Here is a 14,070-nt window from a genome sequence, read left to right as displayed (position 1 = left end):
CTAGATTTTCACACTTTCTGTGCCGTACACATTGTAGCCTTCCCTGTAGGTAGCATAATTCTGGGTGTTGGTGGCGGGAGCAGGTTTGAAGTTCTGAGTGTTCTTGGTGAGTTTCATTCGCTTGGACTCAGCCCGAGACTTGTAGCAGAACTCGATCAGTGCCACCATCATGGCCAGCCCCAGGCCTCCCACAAGGATATAGAACACGCCAGCAACATTGCTCAGGCTCAGAGCGCTCGTCTTGTCCTAAGAGAAATGAGCCGCGCTGTTAGTTCTGCTGTGAGGAGCAAACAGACAGACACACAGACAGACAGACAGACAACAGGCTGCTTTGCATTAGCCCTAGCTGGAATAGCTACACTCACGGTGTTCAGTGTCTGGCCCACGGACCAGTGCTGTCCCCCCATCCCCGCAGCCCGGGGCTGCACAGCAGTGACGGCTCTGTCCTCCACCCTGTGGTGGGTGAAACCCTGGCTGACTCCAAGGCAATGAGGTTTCTTTGGCCACTGACTTCCCCAGGCCTTCAGCATCCCGGAGCGAGTTTGCCTACGGCCGAGCATCCCTGGCAGCAAAGGCACTGGGAGAAAGTTGTGCCAGTGGCTGCATAAAACAGCAGGGTTTACAGAAGGCCATGACAAAACTAGAAAAAGAAAAAGCCAAACCACTGAACACTTGGGTTTGGTCAATGTAGGAAAAATTCTTGAGATGTTGCTAAACTTAACTACCTTTTCTCAACAGCTAGGAAAAAAAAAAAATAACCACCCTAGAAGGATGGTCAGTTACTTAGAGGTCAAGTAGCAGAGCCCTGAGCTAAACTAGCACCTTCTGGAGAGTGAGCTATGGAATTAAACCAGACATTGTAACACAAATATCACTGGTCAGGGTTTATCTTCCTTCAATACATGTCAGATGGGGGAGAAGCTTGCATTTTTAAAAATAGGGTTCTGGAATGGGATTAAAGAGAGCTGCAACCCTTGTGCTGCTGCATGGGTGAGTGGCTGTGAGTAGAACAGCTCCTGGCTGGCACAGGTGGCTGGGCTGCCACACCACACTGGCCGGGGTGGACAGGCAGGTGCCAAGGAAATTTGTCTATGCCCAGAGAGGACACTGCTGACAGAGCTCGGTTAACGAGTCTCTCTAGGGAGAGCTAAATTTGCATAGAGTCAGAGTAAAATTTGATCTACCTTGTAAGTGTCTGTGTGTATCACAGGTGGTTTGAACACATGGGGTTGTAGCAAACAACCTGCCATTTAAACTAAAGACCTTAATCATTTATACCTCTTTTTGATCACAGTTCCCTTTGGCAGCTGCTGTGTGCTCCAATATCCCATGATCCCAAATTTGATACAACAGCTAATGGGTTGTGCCTTAAGCAACTTCCAGTCCTACTGAAATCAATGAAATTTTATTACTGGCTTCGCTGGAACTTGAAATTGTCCTCTGACACTGAAAGGGTGTTTTGAAATTATAGTTTTCTGTCTGAATGACTGCAGAGAGCACTTCCAAAGGCACCAAAGGAGTTAGGCACTCAACTGCGACCAAGTTCAGCTGGAGCTGGATTCCTCCTCCTCTTGGTGCCTTTGAAAATGTCCTTCACTCCAACAAGCCCAGCGCTTTTACAGAGTTTTTCCCCCCAGTGGGTCTATAAGCATAAAAAAAAAAAAAATCCTCCTTTTAACTGAATGATGCAAATAAATATTCCCTACAATTTAAGTGTGCAGCTACTGGGCCAATCCACCTCAGGGGTGGGACCTGCCCTGGGGTCTACCGTGGTCCTGCATGAACAGCCCCATAGCACGGATGGTGGATGACAGGACAGTACAGCAGCAAAATGGTTCAAAGCAGTATAAAAAGGAATACACAATATTTAGGTGATGATTCACCATTAGCATTTCTATGTATTTTTTTAAATCCAACCAATTTCAAAATGAATTGGCAAATAAGGCAAGGAAGGCATTTTTTCCTTATCAGCTGTCTGTTCTGAAAATTTGTGCCCTTAGCAAGCATGTGACTGTTTCCCAAACTGACATGTAGAGAACCTAAGTAATAATCTTGAAACAAAAAAGGGTTTTTTCAATAAAAATAAGAAAAGATGCTGGCCTGAATAATAGACAGTGACTGTGCTGAAACTTGCACATTTAAATGAAGACACCAGCTTGGGAGGCTTTGTGGGGGCCTCTCTTAGCATGTTTCTAGCAAAATACTCACACACTGAAACATACTTACAACTACAGTCTGTTACTGCATATAAGAAAAATGCTGTCATGTTCTGAGCCTTACTTATTTTTTCTCTATTCTTTTCTTTCAACCTTCAAAATGTAAATAGCAATTTTTGAAAGTCATTCTTGGTATAAACAAACAGTGGGTCAAAATGGGATTGCTAATCAGTACAAAAAGACCTTCAGCGACTGACCTTACTTCCGGAGTCCTTGGCTCCACATTCACCCTTATCGTACCACCATTTGTTTTTCAGCTTGTCTAAGATGCCTTGTTCACTGAGTTTCAATACTGCAAGGTTTACAGGAGTTCTTCACGTGGGAAATAACATAAATAACATTATATTATGTTATTTTATGTTATTCAATCTTTAAACTACTTTAAAACTATACAAAGCGATAAAGCAGGGTTCCTGGCCACAAAGTATTTACACTGCAGGCAACTGGATCATCCCCTTAAGTTAACGCTAGAGCATCTCTACATTACCAGGTCCTGCCCATATCGCTTTGAGTAATCGGCACTCACTGTTAAATGAAGGCAGTAGAAACAAAAGAAGGCCAATCTCCCACTTTGGTGCACCACAGGCACTTGCAGTAGCTTTACACATCTGGGTGGGTTTATCCAGCAGGACCCCCTATTGCACTGACAGACAGAAACTCCCACACCAGCCACTGTGGCTTCTCACGGTGGAACAACGCTTGCAGCCCCCGATGCCGGCAGCCCCCCTGCCTGGCAGGTCTCCGTGCACATCTGCAAAGCAAAAACCTCCAGGCTGGATCCGTGGAGGGGGATTTGGATTTTGCCAGCCGTCACAGCCACTTCCCCGCCGGTGCTGCAGGGGCTGTGCTCACAGGCACCGTGCTCAGCTGCACTTCCCAGAACTGCTGCATCTCCAACTCCCACAGTCCAGGGGACTGCAGCAAAAAATAAGCAAATGCAGACCTCTGTGAAGAGAATTAATGAATATGGAAAGGCCGGCTGAAAGTGCCCAGGGTGGGAAATGTTGGCAGGACAAACGGAGTTGCTGACTGGTGCTGCCAAGAGCCCACAGCCCAGGGGGGATGAACTCATCTGCTCCTTCTACGAGGGAAAGCAGCACCTGACTAGCTCTCAGTTAGGTTTTGTCATTTCCACTTCCTTGTGTGATGTTTTGTCTTTTTTTCCTGCCTGTTTAAGGGACATCTTTAGGTCCTGCTCCTGCTTGAACAGCTCTGACCCCTGCTCCTGGGATCCTGGCTGGGTCCTTACCCTTAGCAATGCTGTGCCACTTTGCACGAGGTGATGCCAGGCAGACACATGCACAGCCTGCTTTGGGTCCATTCAGGCCTGCTGTCAGCAGAGGAGATGCAGGAGCTGAGGCCATGTCTGCCTCAGTGCAGCCTCATGTCTGGCTCTTGCTGCCTTTCTCCCACCCCTGCCAAGTGCCTGACTCTCTGCAGAGCAGAAAAGACTCAGGAGAAAGAGCAGCAAGACCTATACAAAACACTTTAAATATAAGCTAAATCGCACAGTGGCATTTAGGGAAACATTCCCAGACTGGGAGGGCTCACAATTCTGAGCAACAGGAATGGCTGAGCCCTGCCATGCCAGAGGCAGGGGAAGATGCTGGAAGAAGTAGATGTAAAGAAAAAGCCCTGCTCCTTCATCTGCCTGCTTTTGAGGTGGCTGTGAGACTGTTGGTGGCTGATGTTGGGAAGAGCTGCTCTCAGAGGTGCTCCGTGTCCTTTGCCAGGAGGGTGGCAGTGGAGCCCAGGAAGCTAGTGGGGCATCATGAGAAAAATGATCATACTGAAGAGCTCTTGAGCTAAATGCTCCACGGGCAGGTCCTACATTGCCCTATGTGTAGTGCTACCCAGGCCAGCAAGGAGGCAAGCGCAGGGAAAAGCCATCCAGGTGGGGACAACCACTGGTCCCAGTGGCAGCACTGCCAGCATTGCCTGCAGAGCTTCCCGGCTGCCCAGGCAGAGGCAGCACCACTCACTCCTGGCCTGCACAGGGCTCAGTTTAACACCATCCAAGACTTTATTTTTATAAAATGGCTATTTTTAAGCAGCAGCTGTAATCTAATTAAGTATCAATCAGGGCTGGCTGTACACACTTAGCTGGACATAGCCAAAGGGTGGTGGAGAGAAGCCACGTGAGACAGACTGTGTTTGCTGGCCCGGCACTGACAGCAGGCAGAGCTCCTCCACCAGGAGCCAGCAGCATCCTAAAAAGCCAGCTGTGCTGCAGCTATGCCTGCATCCTCCTACAGGTAGGGCTACAAAATATTAATGGGATCAAAACACACTCTGAGACAATGCCAACGATCTGAGACAATGCCAACGCTCTGAGACAATGCCAACACCCCAGGGGTGCAGGTAATGCACCAGCCCCACTTGGTTACACCGATGGGAAGTGGCCAGCTCCTGGCCAAGCCACCACCATGGACCTTCTTGGGCAGCTGGGCTGTGTTGACACCCCTGGTGACCCCCAGAGGGACACACTACAAGCAGCTGTGCATGCCTGCAATGCCAGCCAGTGAAAGCTCAGTGCCTTTACCTTCCCCTTACAAGCCCCAGCAGAGCGGGGTGAATTATTGCTCAGACAACAGTGCTCTCATTTTAAATTTCATTTAAAAACTATCCAGTTTGGAGAGATTTTATGCAATACATCTCTCAGCTTTGAAAAGCATTGTGCAGCTGAGAATACACAAACAATAGGAAGAAGGTTATAAACCCCTTTCCTCCTACCTGCATATTTTATTGTGCAAATTTTCCCCTCCCCCCAGTCCTATTCTGAACACTATTTTTAATTTGCATGCCTTTTCAAACCCCATACGGAGTACTGAGAATTTGCATAACATCCAATACATTATAGATTAGCTTTCACAACATAATACAGTATTGGGAAATGAGGAGGCTTAATATGCTAATTAGGGTGCTTTATTTTTTTAAAGCCAAGATTGCAGCTAATTGTGCACACACAACTGCCAGGAAAAAAAAAAAGAAAAAGAAAAAGCAGTAAACTAAAATTATCTTAACTAAACAAATGGGAATTTGCCTAAATTTCGTTATTGTTTGTCCCAGCCCTGTTTGCCAGGTGAGGTACCAGAGTCCCTCAGCCTGGGTAGGAGACAGATGATTTGGTCCATCCATGTGTCTTAGCATGAGGAGCTGAGTGGAATGGGCAGACAGGTGCCAAGGAGTCACTCCTTGCTTCAGACCCACCCAGGCTTTTCTGGTGGAGCTGTTTCCATGTCAGGGTGCTCTGGTGCTGGGGCTGTCCCCATCCTGCCTGGCATGGGGGCTGAGCAGGCGGCTGGTACCAGAGGGTCAGGTCATTTACAGAGGGATCAGGGGAGGCAAGTCAGACATAAAAGTAGCTGGTGCCTGTCCCTCCCTGCCTTGGCCTGTCCTGTTCCCCCAGCACACAGATGAACTGAAGATTTGCCTCAGCAAGTTCCCAGCCTCCCTTGGCTCAGCTACTTCACTGGAAATAATTCCAGGAAATAAATCCCAAAACCTCCTTTTGCATGAACTGCTTCCTTTGCAGCAGGATTTGAGAAGCCTTACGGTGGGAGAAGGCGTGATGCCTCTGCAACCCCTGGTCCAGGACTTCAGGAATGCAGTATGAGCTGGTGTGGGATGGACTCCTCAAATCCCAAATTCCCAAGATAAGTAGATATACTGGAAAGTGAGCCTGGCTGCTGATAGATTTTCCCATTGTTCATCTCTGAGTAGCTGTCTAGCTTGGTTCAACTTAACAGTCAGAGTCAGTCATGGCTTTGGCTGAGACCCTGATGGAAGTGCAGAAAGCCAAGTCTGGATCCTGGCATTTTTCACGAAGTGCTCAGTGCATTGCCCATGGAACACAAATCCTGTGTGTTACCCCTCAGCTCACACCCAGCCGGTCTCAACAGTGTCCCTTGGGCAGTGCCAGCTCTGTGCCTGCGCCAGCCAGTCCAAGGCCACCAAGATGAAAAGTGTTCTGTTGGCTGCAGGGTTCTTCTAGCAGTGATGGCTGCTGGGTCTAGGAAGGGTACTGTTCATATCTTGCCCTGGCACTGCTTGACTGAGGGGGGATTTTTAGAACTGTCTTAGAGGCAGAGAAATTGAGACACTAAATTACTTTCCTGAGTCCCATGGGAAGGCTGCGTCACCAGCCACCTACTTCTCTCACTGTCCACTTCAGAGGATCATCTCCTCATTTTCTGGGGCTCTGTCTCAAAAGACTTCCACTTCTTGTAGGTTTCTTGGGATACTTTTGTGCTCTCCAGTTTATTTTTTTAAAATTATGTTGCTGTTGTTGGGCTGTGTGGGATATCCTATGAAGTCCTTGGTCCTTCCCTAGGTGTCTTCCACTGTTTTTCCATGCTTTAATTTATGATGGGATTCTTTTTCATCTCCCGTGTGGTTCCCAGACCTCTCCCTGTTAGTTTGGTTGCTTTGATAGAAGTAAAATATTCAGAGGTTTGAGAGCTTGTGTCCTCTTGCTGCACTCTGTATGCCAAGAAAATTGAGATGAGGCCATTTGGATCAGGATGTCAGCATTTTGGATTCCACAGGATGGTATTCTTGTCCAGAAACTTGCAGTGTTTTCCTTCCTTCCCATAACTGAAAGATTTTGTTGTTTCCTTGCTTTTACTTTTCATCCAATATATCTGAACTACCCTGGCTTAAACCTGTGAGGCTGGTTTTCTTGGACAGTTCTACCAAACTCCCCTAAGATTTTCTTCTACAAATGACTGGAAGACTTAAGTTTAGAGAAACAATAGCAGGAGCCTCGTATGGGATAGTACTACCCTTAGAGGGGAATTAAGCCATCTGCTATGGTTGTTTTTTTAAGAGAGGCATGAATGTAAGATCAGTGCCCACCTCTTTTATAGGCTTTACAGGGACTGCCACAAACATGATTTTATACTTTGACAGAAGGGGGTTTTATTGGTGTTTCAGCTGTCTCGTTTCTCTGCCACCCTGTTAGGAGACTCCGTTCAGGTGCTGGCAGCATAATCTTCCCCTCTTCAGCCATCAGCTACTACTAGAAAACAAACTGTGCCAGTCTTTTTCCAGATTTAATATGACACCATCCCAAAGGGAACCTCCTTTTCCTTTTGCTGCATGGCCCTGGGCCTCCTCCCTGCTGCACTTCAGCCTGTCTGGGTGCAGGATACCAGACCCAGAAGCCCTGTGCTCCCTTTGCTGCTGGTGGCCCCAAATGACAGGATGATACTGATGGAGTGAACTGATTTTTGTAAAACAAACTCATTAAAATCTCACCCCTGAGCTGGGTTCCCAAAGCTTCAGGTTCAATTTAGAAACTTTGGCCACCTGTCCCTCAAATTCAGGAAGTGCTACAGTACTTTGTCATGCAGGTTGATCCTGTACAAAACAGCATTGTTTCCAGGCTGAGATTGTTCACCATACAGATGCTCCTTCTCAGAAGAAGGAGCTGCTATGAGTTCTTTGAAGAGCATTTGTTGCATTTATATTTCATTATTACCCATCTTCCATTCATGCAAATAAAAGGGAAGAGGGAACACAATGACTCAGAGGTCATCTGCTCTCTCCTCTTCTCTTTGAGACAGCTTTGCCTGTCTGAGGAATTTCCTGCCTTGCCTCCTTTTTCCAAAGCCCCACTTTCAGGTTAGCTGCAGTAAATTTTATCTCCACTGAGAAAACTGGTGGCATTATAATATTTCTTTCCATTCTTTCTGGCCAGAACAAGCTTGAAGTAGAAGACAAGTAAATTAATCATCAAAGAAGTAGATCTTTATTAATCCCAAAAGTGGGAAGGCAGAACTACTGACCCTCTCAAATTATAAATCATAACAGGTTTTTAGTAGCATGATTAATGGCCTTTTGGGTTAATTGTCATGATTTCACCTGCACCTATTTAAAGAACATAACCCCAAAGCAGCTGTTCCATCTACTGCCATCACTAACTTCTACCAGCTTAAGAAAAGCCCAGCAGACTGCAGTCCCACATATGACTGCAAAAGCTGGCCAGGCTGCTCCTTTTGGCAGTTGGGCTCCAGTTACTGCCATCATGTTTGTGTGCTAGTGCTGTAAACAGGACCCTTTCCTGAATGAACTTGGACTGCAGTGAAGAGTCTGAGCAGTTTCTTGGAAAAACTCTGTTATTCTGAAAAGAACATTGTGATCTTGCCAGGAAAGGGCCATTTTCCAGGAAAGATGACAGTGCCTTTGTAGCCAGTGTTTGGGTTGGTCCTCACAAGTCACAACAGGTGATACGAGGAGTCAGTGGCCACTAGAGGTGAGAATTGGGAACAGAAGTCACTTCAGGACTTGAACATCTCACCCGATAATCTGCAGACTTTTTTCAGCTCTGTCTAGCTGGTGTTTGAGTGGCATGCAGTCTCAGCAACACTGTAGTTATGTTTATTACTTGCAATCTATAAAGATTTAAGTGATGATTGGAACAGCTTTGGATAATTCACATCCCATTCCATGCTCTAATAGATGTAATATAAATGTTATACCCAAACCAAATCACTGCCAAGCAGAGTGAATGAGCTCGGCAGACAGCACACTGTTCCTTTCAAACAAGATGAACCATTGCTCAGAATTCATTTAGAATTTTTAGATGAAATCTTTCAGAAAAGAAACTGCAAAGTAAAAGTGTAACAAGCAAGGCTCTTCACAGCACCAATTAAAGGATGGGTGGCACAGGACGGGGATGGCAGTGCCTGGGCTGCACTGAATCTCCCAGGCGGTGGGACTGCCCCTGGGCTGCCCTGGCACTGCTCACTACCTGGGTTTTATAGCTGCAAGTTCCTTTACCCATCATCAGCTGGTTCCTGATTTTCTGTAGAGTATCCAGTGTACAGGGTACAGTGTGGCATTTTTGCAACAGTGCTGCTTGCAGCATCTTTAGGAGTCCAAACGTAGCCCTTTTGACAGTAGAGGGTAAAGAAATCACCCATGAACTTGTAGGAAGACGAGAATAACATTCAGCATTGAGAGCTCCTCTCTGGACTTGAAAACATAGTTTCTTCATGTGTGCTTGGGGCTGTGGCTCAGGATAGCAGAGCACAGGCTACGACAGAGCTGATCAGCACTTCAGCCATGGAGGGATGCCCAGCTGGTTCAGGAGATGTCAAACACTGGGCAAGAACTCCAACCACTGCAGCTTCACTGTTCAGGAGTGGCCCCAGCACAGGATAACTCCACAGACTTCTGCAGGGCTGCTTGGCCAGGACATCCATGCAGCACTGGGGAGGGATGTGGGCCATCTCACCCAGCAATACAGAGTTCATTAAGAGGTGAAGCTAAGAAATTTATGGCCAATGGCAGTGGGGATCCTTCTCACAAAAGCAGATGGGTGCTGGCTTCAAACATACAGCAAATATGGTCACCTGGAGAACTGTTCTTTGCTAACAGACCTCCCTGTGTACTTAACACTGCAGCTACCACAATGCACAATCCTGTGTGGTCATCAACAGGCCCTTGTTCATTTTTCCCAGCAGACACCAAATTCCTCTGGTTGGAGAAGTGTGGAATGTAGGCACATCACTTGGGATGCAGCACTTTAAGTTCATGATTCCCTGTACCTTGGTACTGGCCCTTTGGGTGCACAGGAGAAGGCAAAATCACAGTGCCAAAGACAGCCCTGGGCTCTGGCTGTGTCCCACTGCATGGCATAGAACAGCTGTAAATCTGATCTAGTATCTGGCTAGGCCAGATTTATTGCTGATTTGTGGCATCAGAGCAACAGAAAGCCACAGAAGGGTTCTGGCAAATCTGTCCCTCCTATTGAAAGGTGACATCTTCCCTCTGTATTAGAGTGCTGCCCCGGCCAAGCCCCATGGCCAGACCAAGGGCCCAGCCTCTGCAAAGGCTCATTACCCTACTGTCCAAATCTCAGTGATGTGAAGGAGGTGGGAGTCCATGGTGGTAGCAGGTCTTGGTTAGTACATTATAAAGTGGTTTTTGACTTATTATTAAATTGTAATAAACTTGCTTTATAATTAAATAACACTGGCTTGTTTTGCCTGATCCTTTTAATTTAGAAATCTAACATATTTAGAGCACTCTCACTTCTAGAGCAAGAAATGCTTTCCTTTGTTCCTTATGACCAGAGCTGTCCTCACTGGCTAGAACACCCCGTGGATTGTCAACACCAGCACAACCCAACCAAAACCATTATAACATCAAAGAGTTCAGATGTTAAACACTTGGGTTTCTAAAATCCACCTCACAGTGTCAGAGAAAGGCAAGTGGAATAAGATGTAAACAAACAAGCATTTTCTAAATCCAAAATGCTTCCTAAAATCCTCTTGGGTAAAACAACTGAAAACACTGAATTAATTGTTCCTGCTGGTGTCACTGGCTTATCCCCACTAACTTCAGGGAAAGCATAGAGAGTAGCTTGCTGTAGACATGTGGGACATGTCACATTTACCATGATCTGAGAGGCAAATACCGGAAGAGAACAGAGATTATAGAACAGAAAATTCTGAGCTGGAAGGGACCCAAAAGGACCATTGAGTCCAGCTCTTCAATGAAAGGCCCATAGAGGGGTAATAAAACCCTGGTGTTATCAGCACACTGCTCTGACCAACAGAGCCACCCTCAGTGTGACCCTGAATGAAGGCACCACTACCTGGCAGTGCATCCAGAGCAAGCAGGGGAATCTCCCACTGCCACACATCACACAGAACCACCAGCCTTCCCCACCCTGCTGGCAGGAGGAGGGGAGGTGGTGCTGGGAGTCTGCAATCCCATTGACTGGAGCTGAGCAGGCCAGAAGGCAAGTGGCCAATGCTGGATCCCTGAGCCAGCCTGCCCAGGAACATGGATGTGCAGGGACTGACAAAGGCAGAAATCAAGCCCAGGCTCTCTGCTTAATTTGACAGGATACCATAAAAAATGTCACTAACAACTATCTTGGTATTGTTAAATTATAAAGATTATTAAAGATTATTAAATTATAAAGAAACAATCTAGGAAAATGCACCAAATCTACTCTTTAGAGGGCATCACCTGATGTTATAGACCCACCTAAATGAATTAAGGCACTTTATTCCCCCAAACTGTATAAATCCCAGCCTGATCTGCAACTACTGAATGGACTTTTTGTTAGATCTTGCTACTGAAATAACTTCTGAATAGATACAAAACCTGCAGGTGAATGCATTTTCCAAGGGCTCTGCTCTTGCTCAGATCAGATCGTCCATCTGCCTGTTGCAATTTACCAATTTTGCAATGTCTCTGTGCCATGACTTCACATTCTGTGACACATCCACACGTGAGGGATAGGGAAGGCTTTTGGAAATGAGCTTGTTATCCAAACCCATTATGTTTTTTTAAAGACTACAGTTGCCCGGTACCTCAAGCAGCAGTGAATAGCCCTGAAAATACAGGCATAAACCCATATGGTCAATCCCTGTTCCTTCTTGTCAATCACTATTTCCTACCTTTTGTCTCAAAAAGTGATCTTTGGCATTCCACACTGAATTTTTAATATTCAATGAAAAAATGCAAAAAAGCACCAGGCATTTCTTTTTTAAGTAACGAGACCTTTGTTGCTTTTTGGTTCCATTTGGTTCCACATCACTTTTTCCCTGCCCTGTGTTACCAGCAGTTGCACATCTCCAAGATTTAACATTTGAGGGATTGAAATGCTTTATGGGTGGGCAGAGGAAGGGATAAAAGTGAAAGCCATCCAGTTTGGAAAGACAAAGAACTTGCAAAATTAGAAACTTAAAACTCAGCACCTCAAGCCCTATTTATCCCCCAGTCACCTACGAAATATGCTGTATGTTGACAGCTGGGGTAGTGCCTGGAGGCAGAGTGATAAATCCTCTGGCAGAAGATGTTGTATTTCCTCAACAGCAGAGCCAGCAGCAGTTCCCTTTGCTCAAGGCCCCGGGGCCCTGAGTGATGGTGAGGAGCACCCTGGGGCTGCAGCTCCCTGGCTGCCAGGGGATGGGTTTAGTTCCTGCTGAGCACTCAGTAGCTGCAATAATTCTCCACAACAGAACTTTGTTACAGTCTCCGTTACTGCACAGGAGTAACCTGCCATTGTAGGTTGTTGGCATCCAGTTTATCTTCATGGAATCGGAAGCATTTTTCCTTTGATTACCAGGTGTACATTTTAAATTTGGGTGTTTGAATGAGCTCATGATGTCACTGCATCATCTGTAGACACTCTGTGCTCACCTCTACAGAGCCAGATGTGTTACTAACTGAGGCTGCAAGTTCCTCAGCTCTCTGCAGGGTTTGCAGCCTGTGTTTGGCAGCAGCAGCTATCTGTATGAAAGAATATTTCCATGTTTCACAAACGTAGCTCAAACAAATTAAACTCTGTACTAACAGAATCACAATTTAAGAGAAGTGCCAAGTACTAATGCAATAATACACGCTGATTGGATTATGAAATACAAGCCATAACAAGTCACTTTAGCTCATTTACAGCAGTGCCTGACACTTGAGGTATGGATGTGGTGAGAGGGTGGAAGGAAGAGCAAAGAAGGGCAGGTGCCCAACATCACACTCAAACCTACAACATATGAGAGCAGCATGGGCTTTTCCTGCCATTGCTTGAGTCCTTTCTAATCTGGATGGGTATGAGCAAGAGACTCAACTTACCTTGCATGCCAGCTATCCCCTCACCTTCTCTTTCTCTTGTCTCTAGGCACATCCATTTTTTCCCCCCATCTTTATTTTCCTCTTGAAATGGCTTCTTCTGTGACTCCTGTTCTTGGATCCTCAGCAGGCTGCAGGTAGGTGCTGCTTAGTCCAAAGGCTACACAAGACATTCAAAGAACAGCTACGGAGTGTGTACAAAAGCTAGAGGCATCTGGCCCACGGTTACAGTGCTGGCAAACACAGAGAAATCCACAGAGAAGCACCAGTGCCTGTGTCCACGTGAGCACAATGCTGAAACATTAGAGTCACTTCTAAGAAGAAGAAGAAGAAAGGCATTTACTTTTCCCTTTGTATGTTAAATGACAGCAGTTACTATTAAAGAGAAACAACCAAGCCCAGACCCTCAGGGAGATATTCAAAGGAAAGGCCCTGCTCCTGCTGCTGGGAGCTCCACTTCCAGCTGTTGGTTTTCCTTTTTTCCTTTTCCAGTACCACAGAGCCTTCCTTGACTTTTCCCATACTGATACTTACAGTGCAGGATAAATGACTCATGTAAGCAATCCACAGAAATTAACTCTTAAGCACCACAGATATTATCAAAAAGAGTGCACAATTAACAAGTTTTTAAGATTTCTTGCTGCCACAAAGGCAGGACATGCTGTCCCAGCAGGAGCCCTAGGTCTGCCACAATAAATGCTGCACAAATAGCTCTCCTTGCACACTTAGGTCTTGAGTTGACTGTGGCAAGGCAGCAAAGCCAGTCTCCACGATGCTAAAGGTTATCCTGGCAAAATAAACAGTTCCCAGTTCTTGGACACCACCGGTTCTGACTCCACCAACTCCTTTCCAGTGTAAGCAACCTACTCTTCCCAAATAGTTGTGCTGCTTCTCCCAGTTCCATTTCCAGGAAAACACCCTCAACAACCTGCACAACAGCATTGTTGTTTCTGCAAACCAGAGCAGGCTCTCTGTACTTCTTGGCAGTGCTCTGAGATGCTCCAGTGAACTCCTAGCGCATTAAGACTTCATCACTGCCACAAAACATCCACAGTATTATTTCCTAATATGCTGTAAAGTAATAGCTGTCAATTAAACCAATATTCCAGTGTCTTCCTTTTAAAGCATTATTTTTCTTTGTCACTAATTTACACAATACAGTAATTTCATATTACTTTCCCAGCTCTGAGCATGAATTAGCCCTGTGTTACTGTCACTGGCTCTGATCAGCCATTTTATCTTTTTCCAGCTCATAACGCAGGCC

At 46.1% G+C, this 14,070-nt stretch overlaps 1 protein-coding gene across 2 annotated transcripts in view; it reads right to left on the bottom strand.

Moving 5' to 3' along the window:
- GRIA3 (glutamate ionotropic receptor AMPA type subunit 3) overlaps positions 1–14,070 on the bottom strand; it is a 141,407-nt gene continuing 127,337 nt past the window's right edge. Inside the window, exons 14-15 of one of the 2 annotated variants that reach the window (XM_062503088.1) lie at positions 2,414–2,528; positions 1–246 (exon numbers count right to left, since the gene is read on the bottom strand). In XM_062503088.1, the coding sequence (XP_062359072.1) occupies positions 1–246; positions 2,414–2,528 (361 nt within the window). The remainder of the gene's footprint in view (positions 247–2,413; positions 2,529–14,070) is intronic. The other variant, XM_062503089.1, reaches the window with a different exon arrangement.

Source organism: Cinclus cinclus, chromosome 15 (assembly GCF_963662255.1).
Source record: "Cinclus cinclus chromosome 15, bCinCin1.1, whole genome shotgun sequence".
Taxonomy (NCBI): domain Eukaryota; kingdom Metazoa; phylum Chordata; class Aves; order Passeriformes; family Cinclidae; genus Cinclus; species Cinclus cinclus.
Note: the sequence above shows the minus strand (reverse complement) of the source record. Positions and strands in the feature narration are given on the sequence as shown.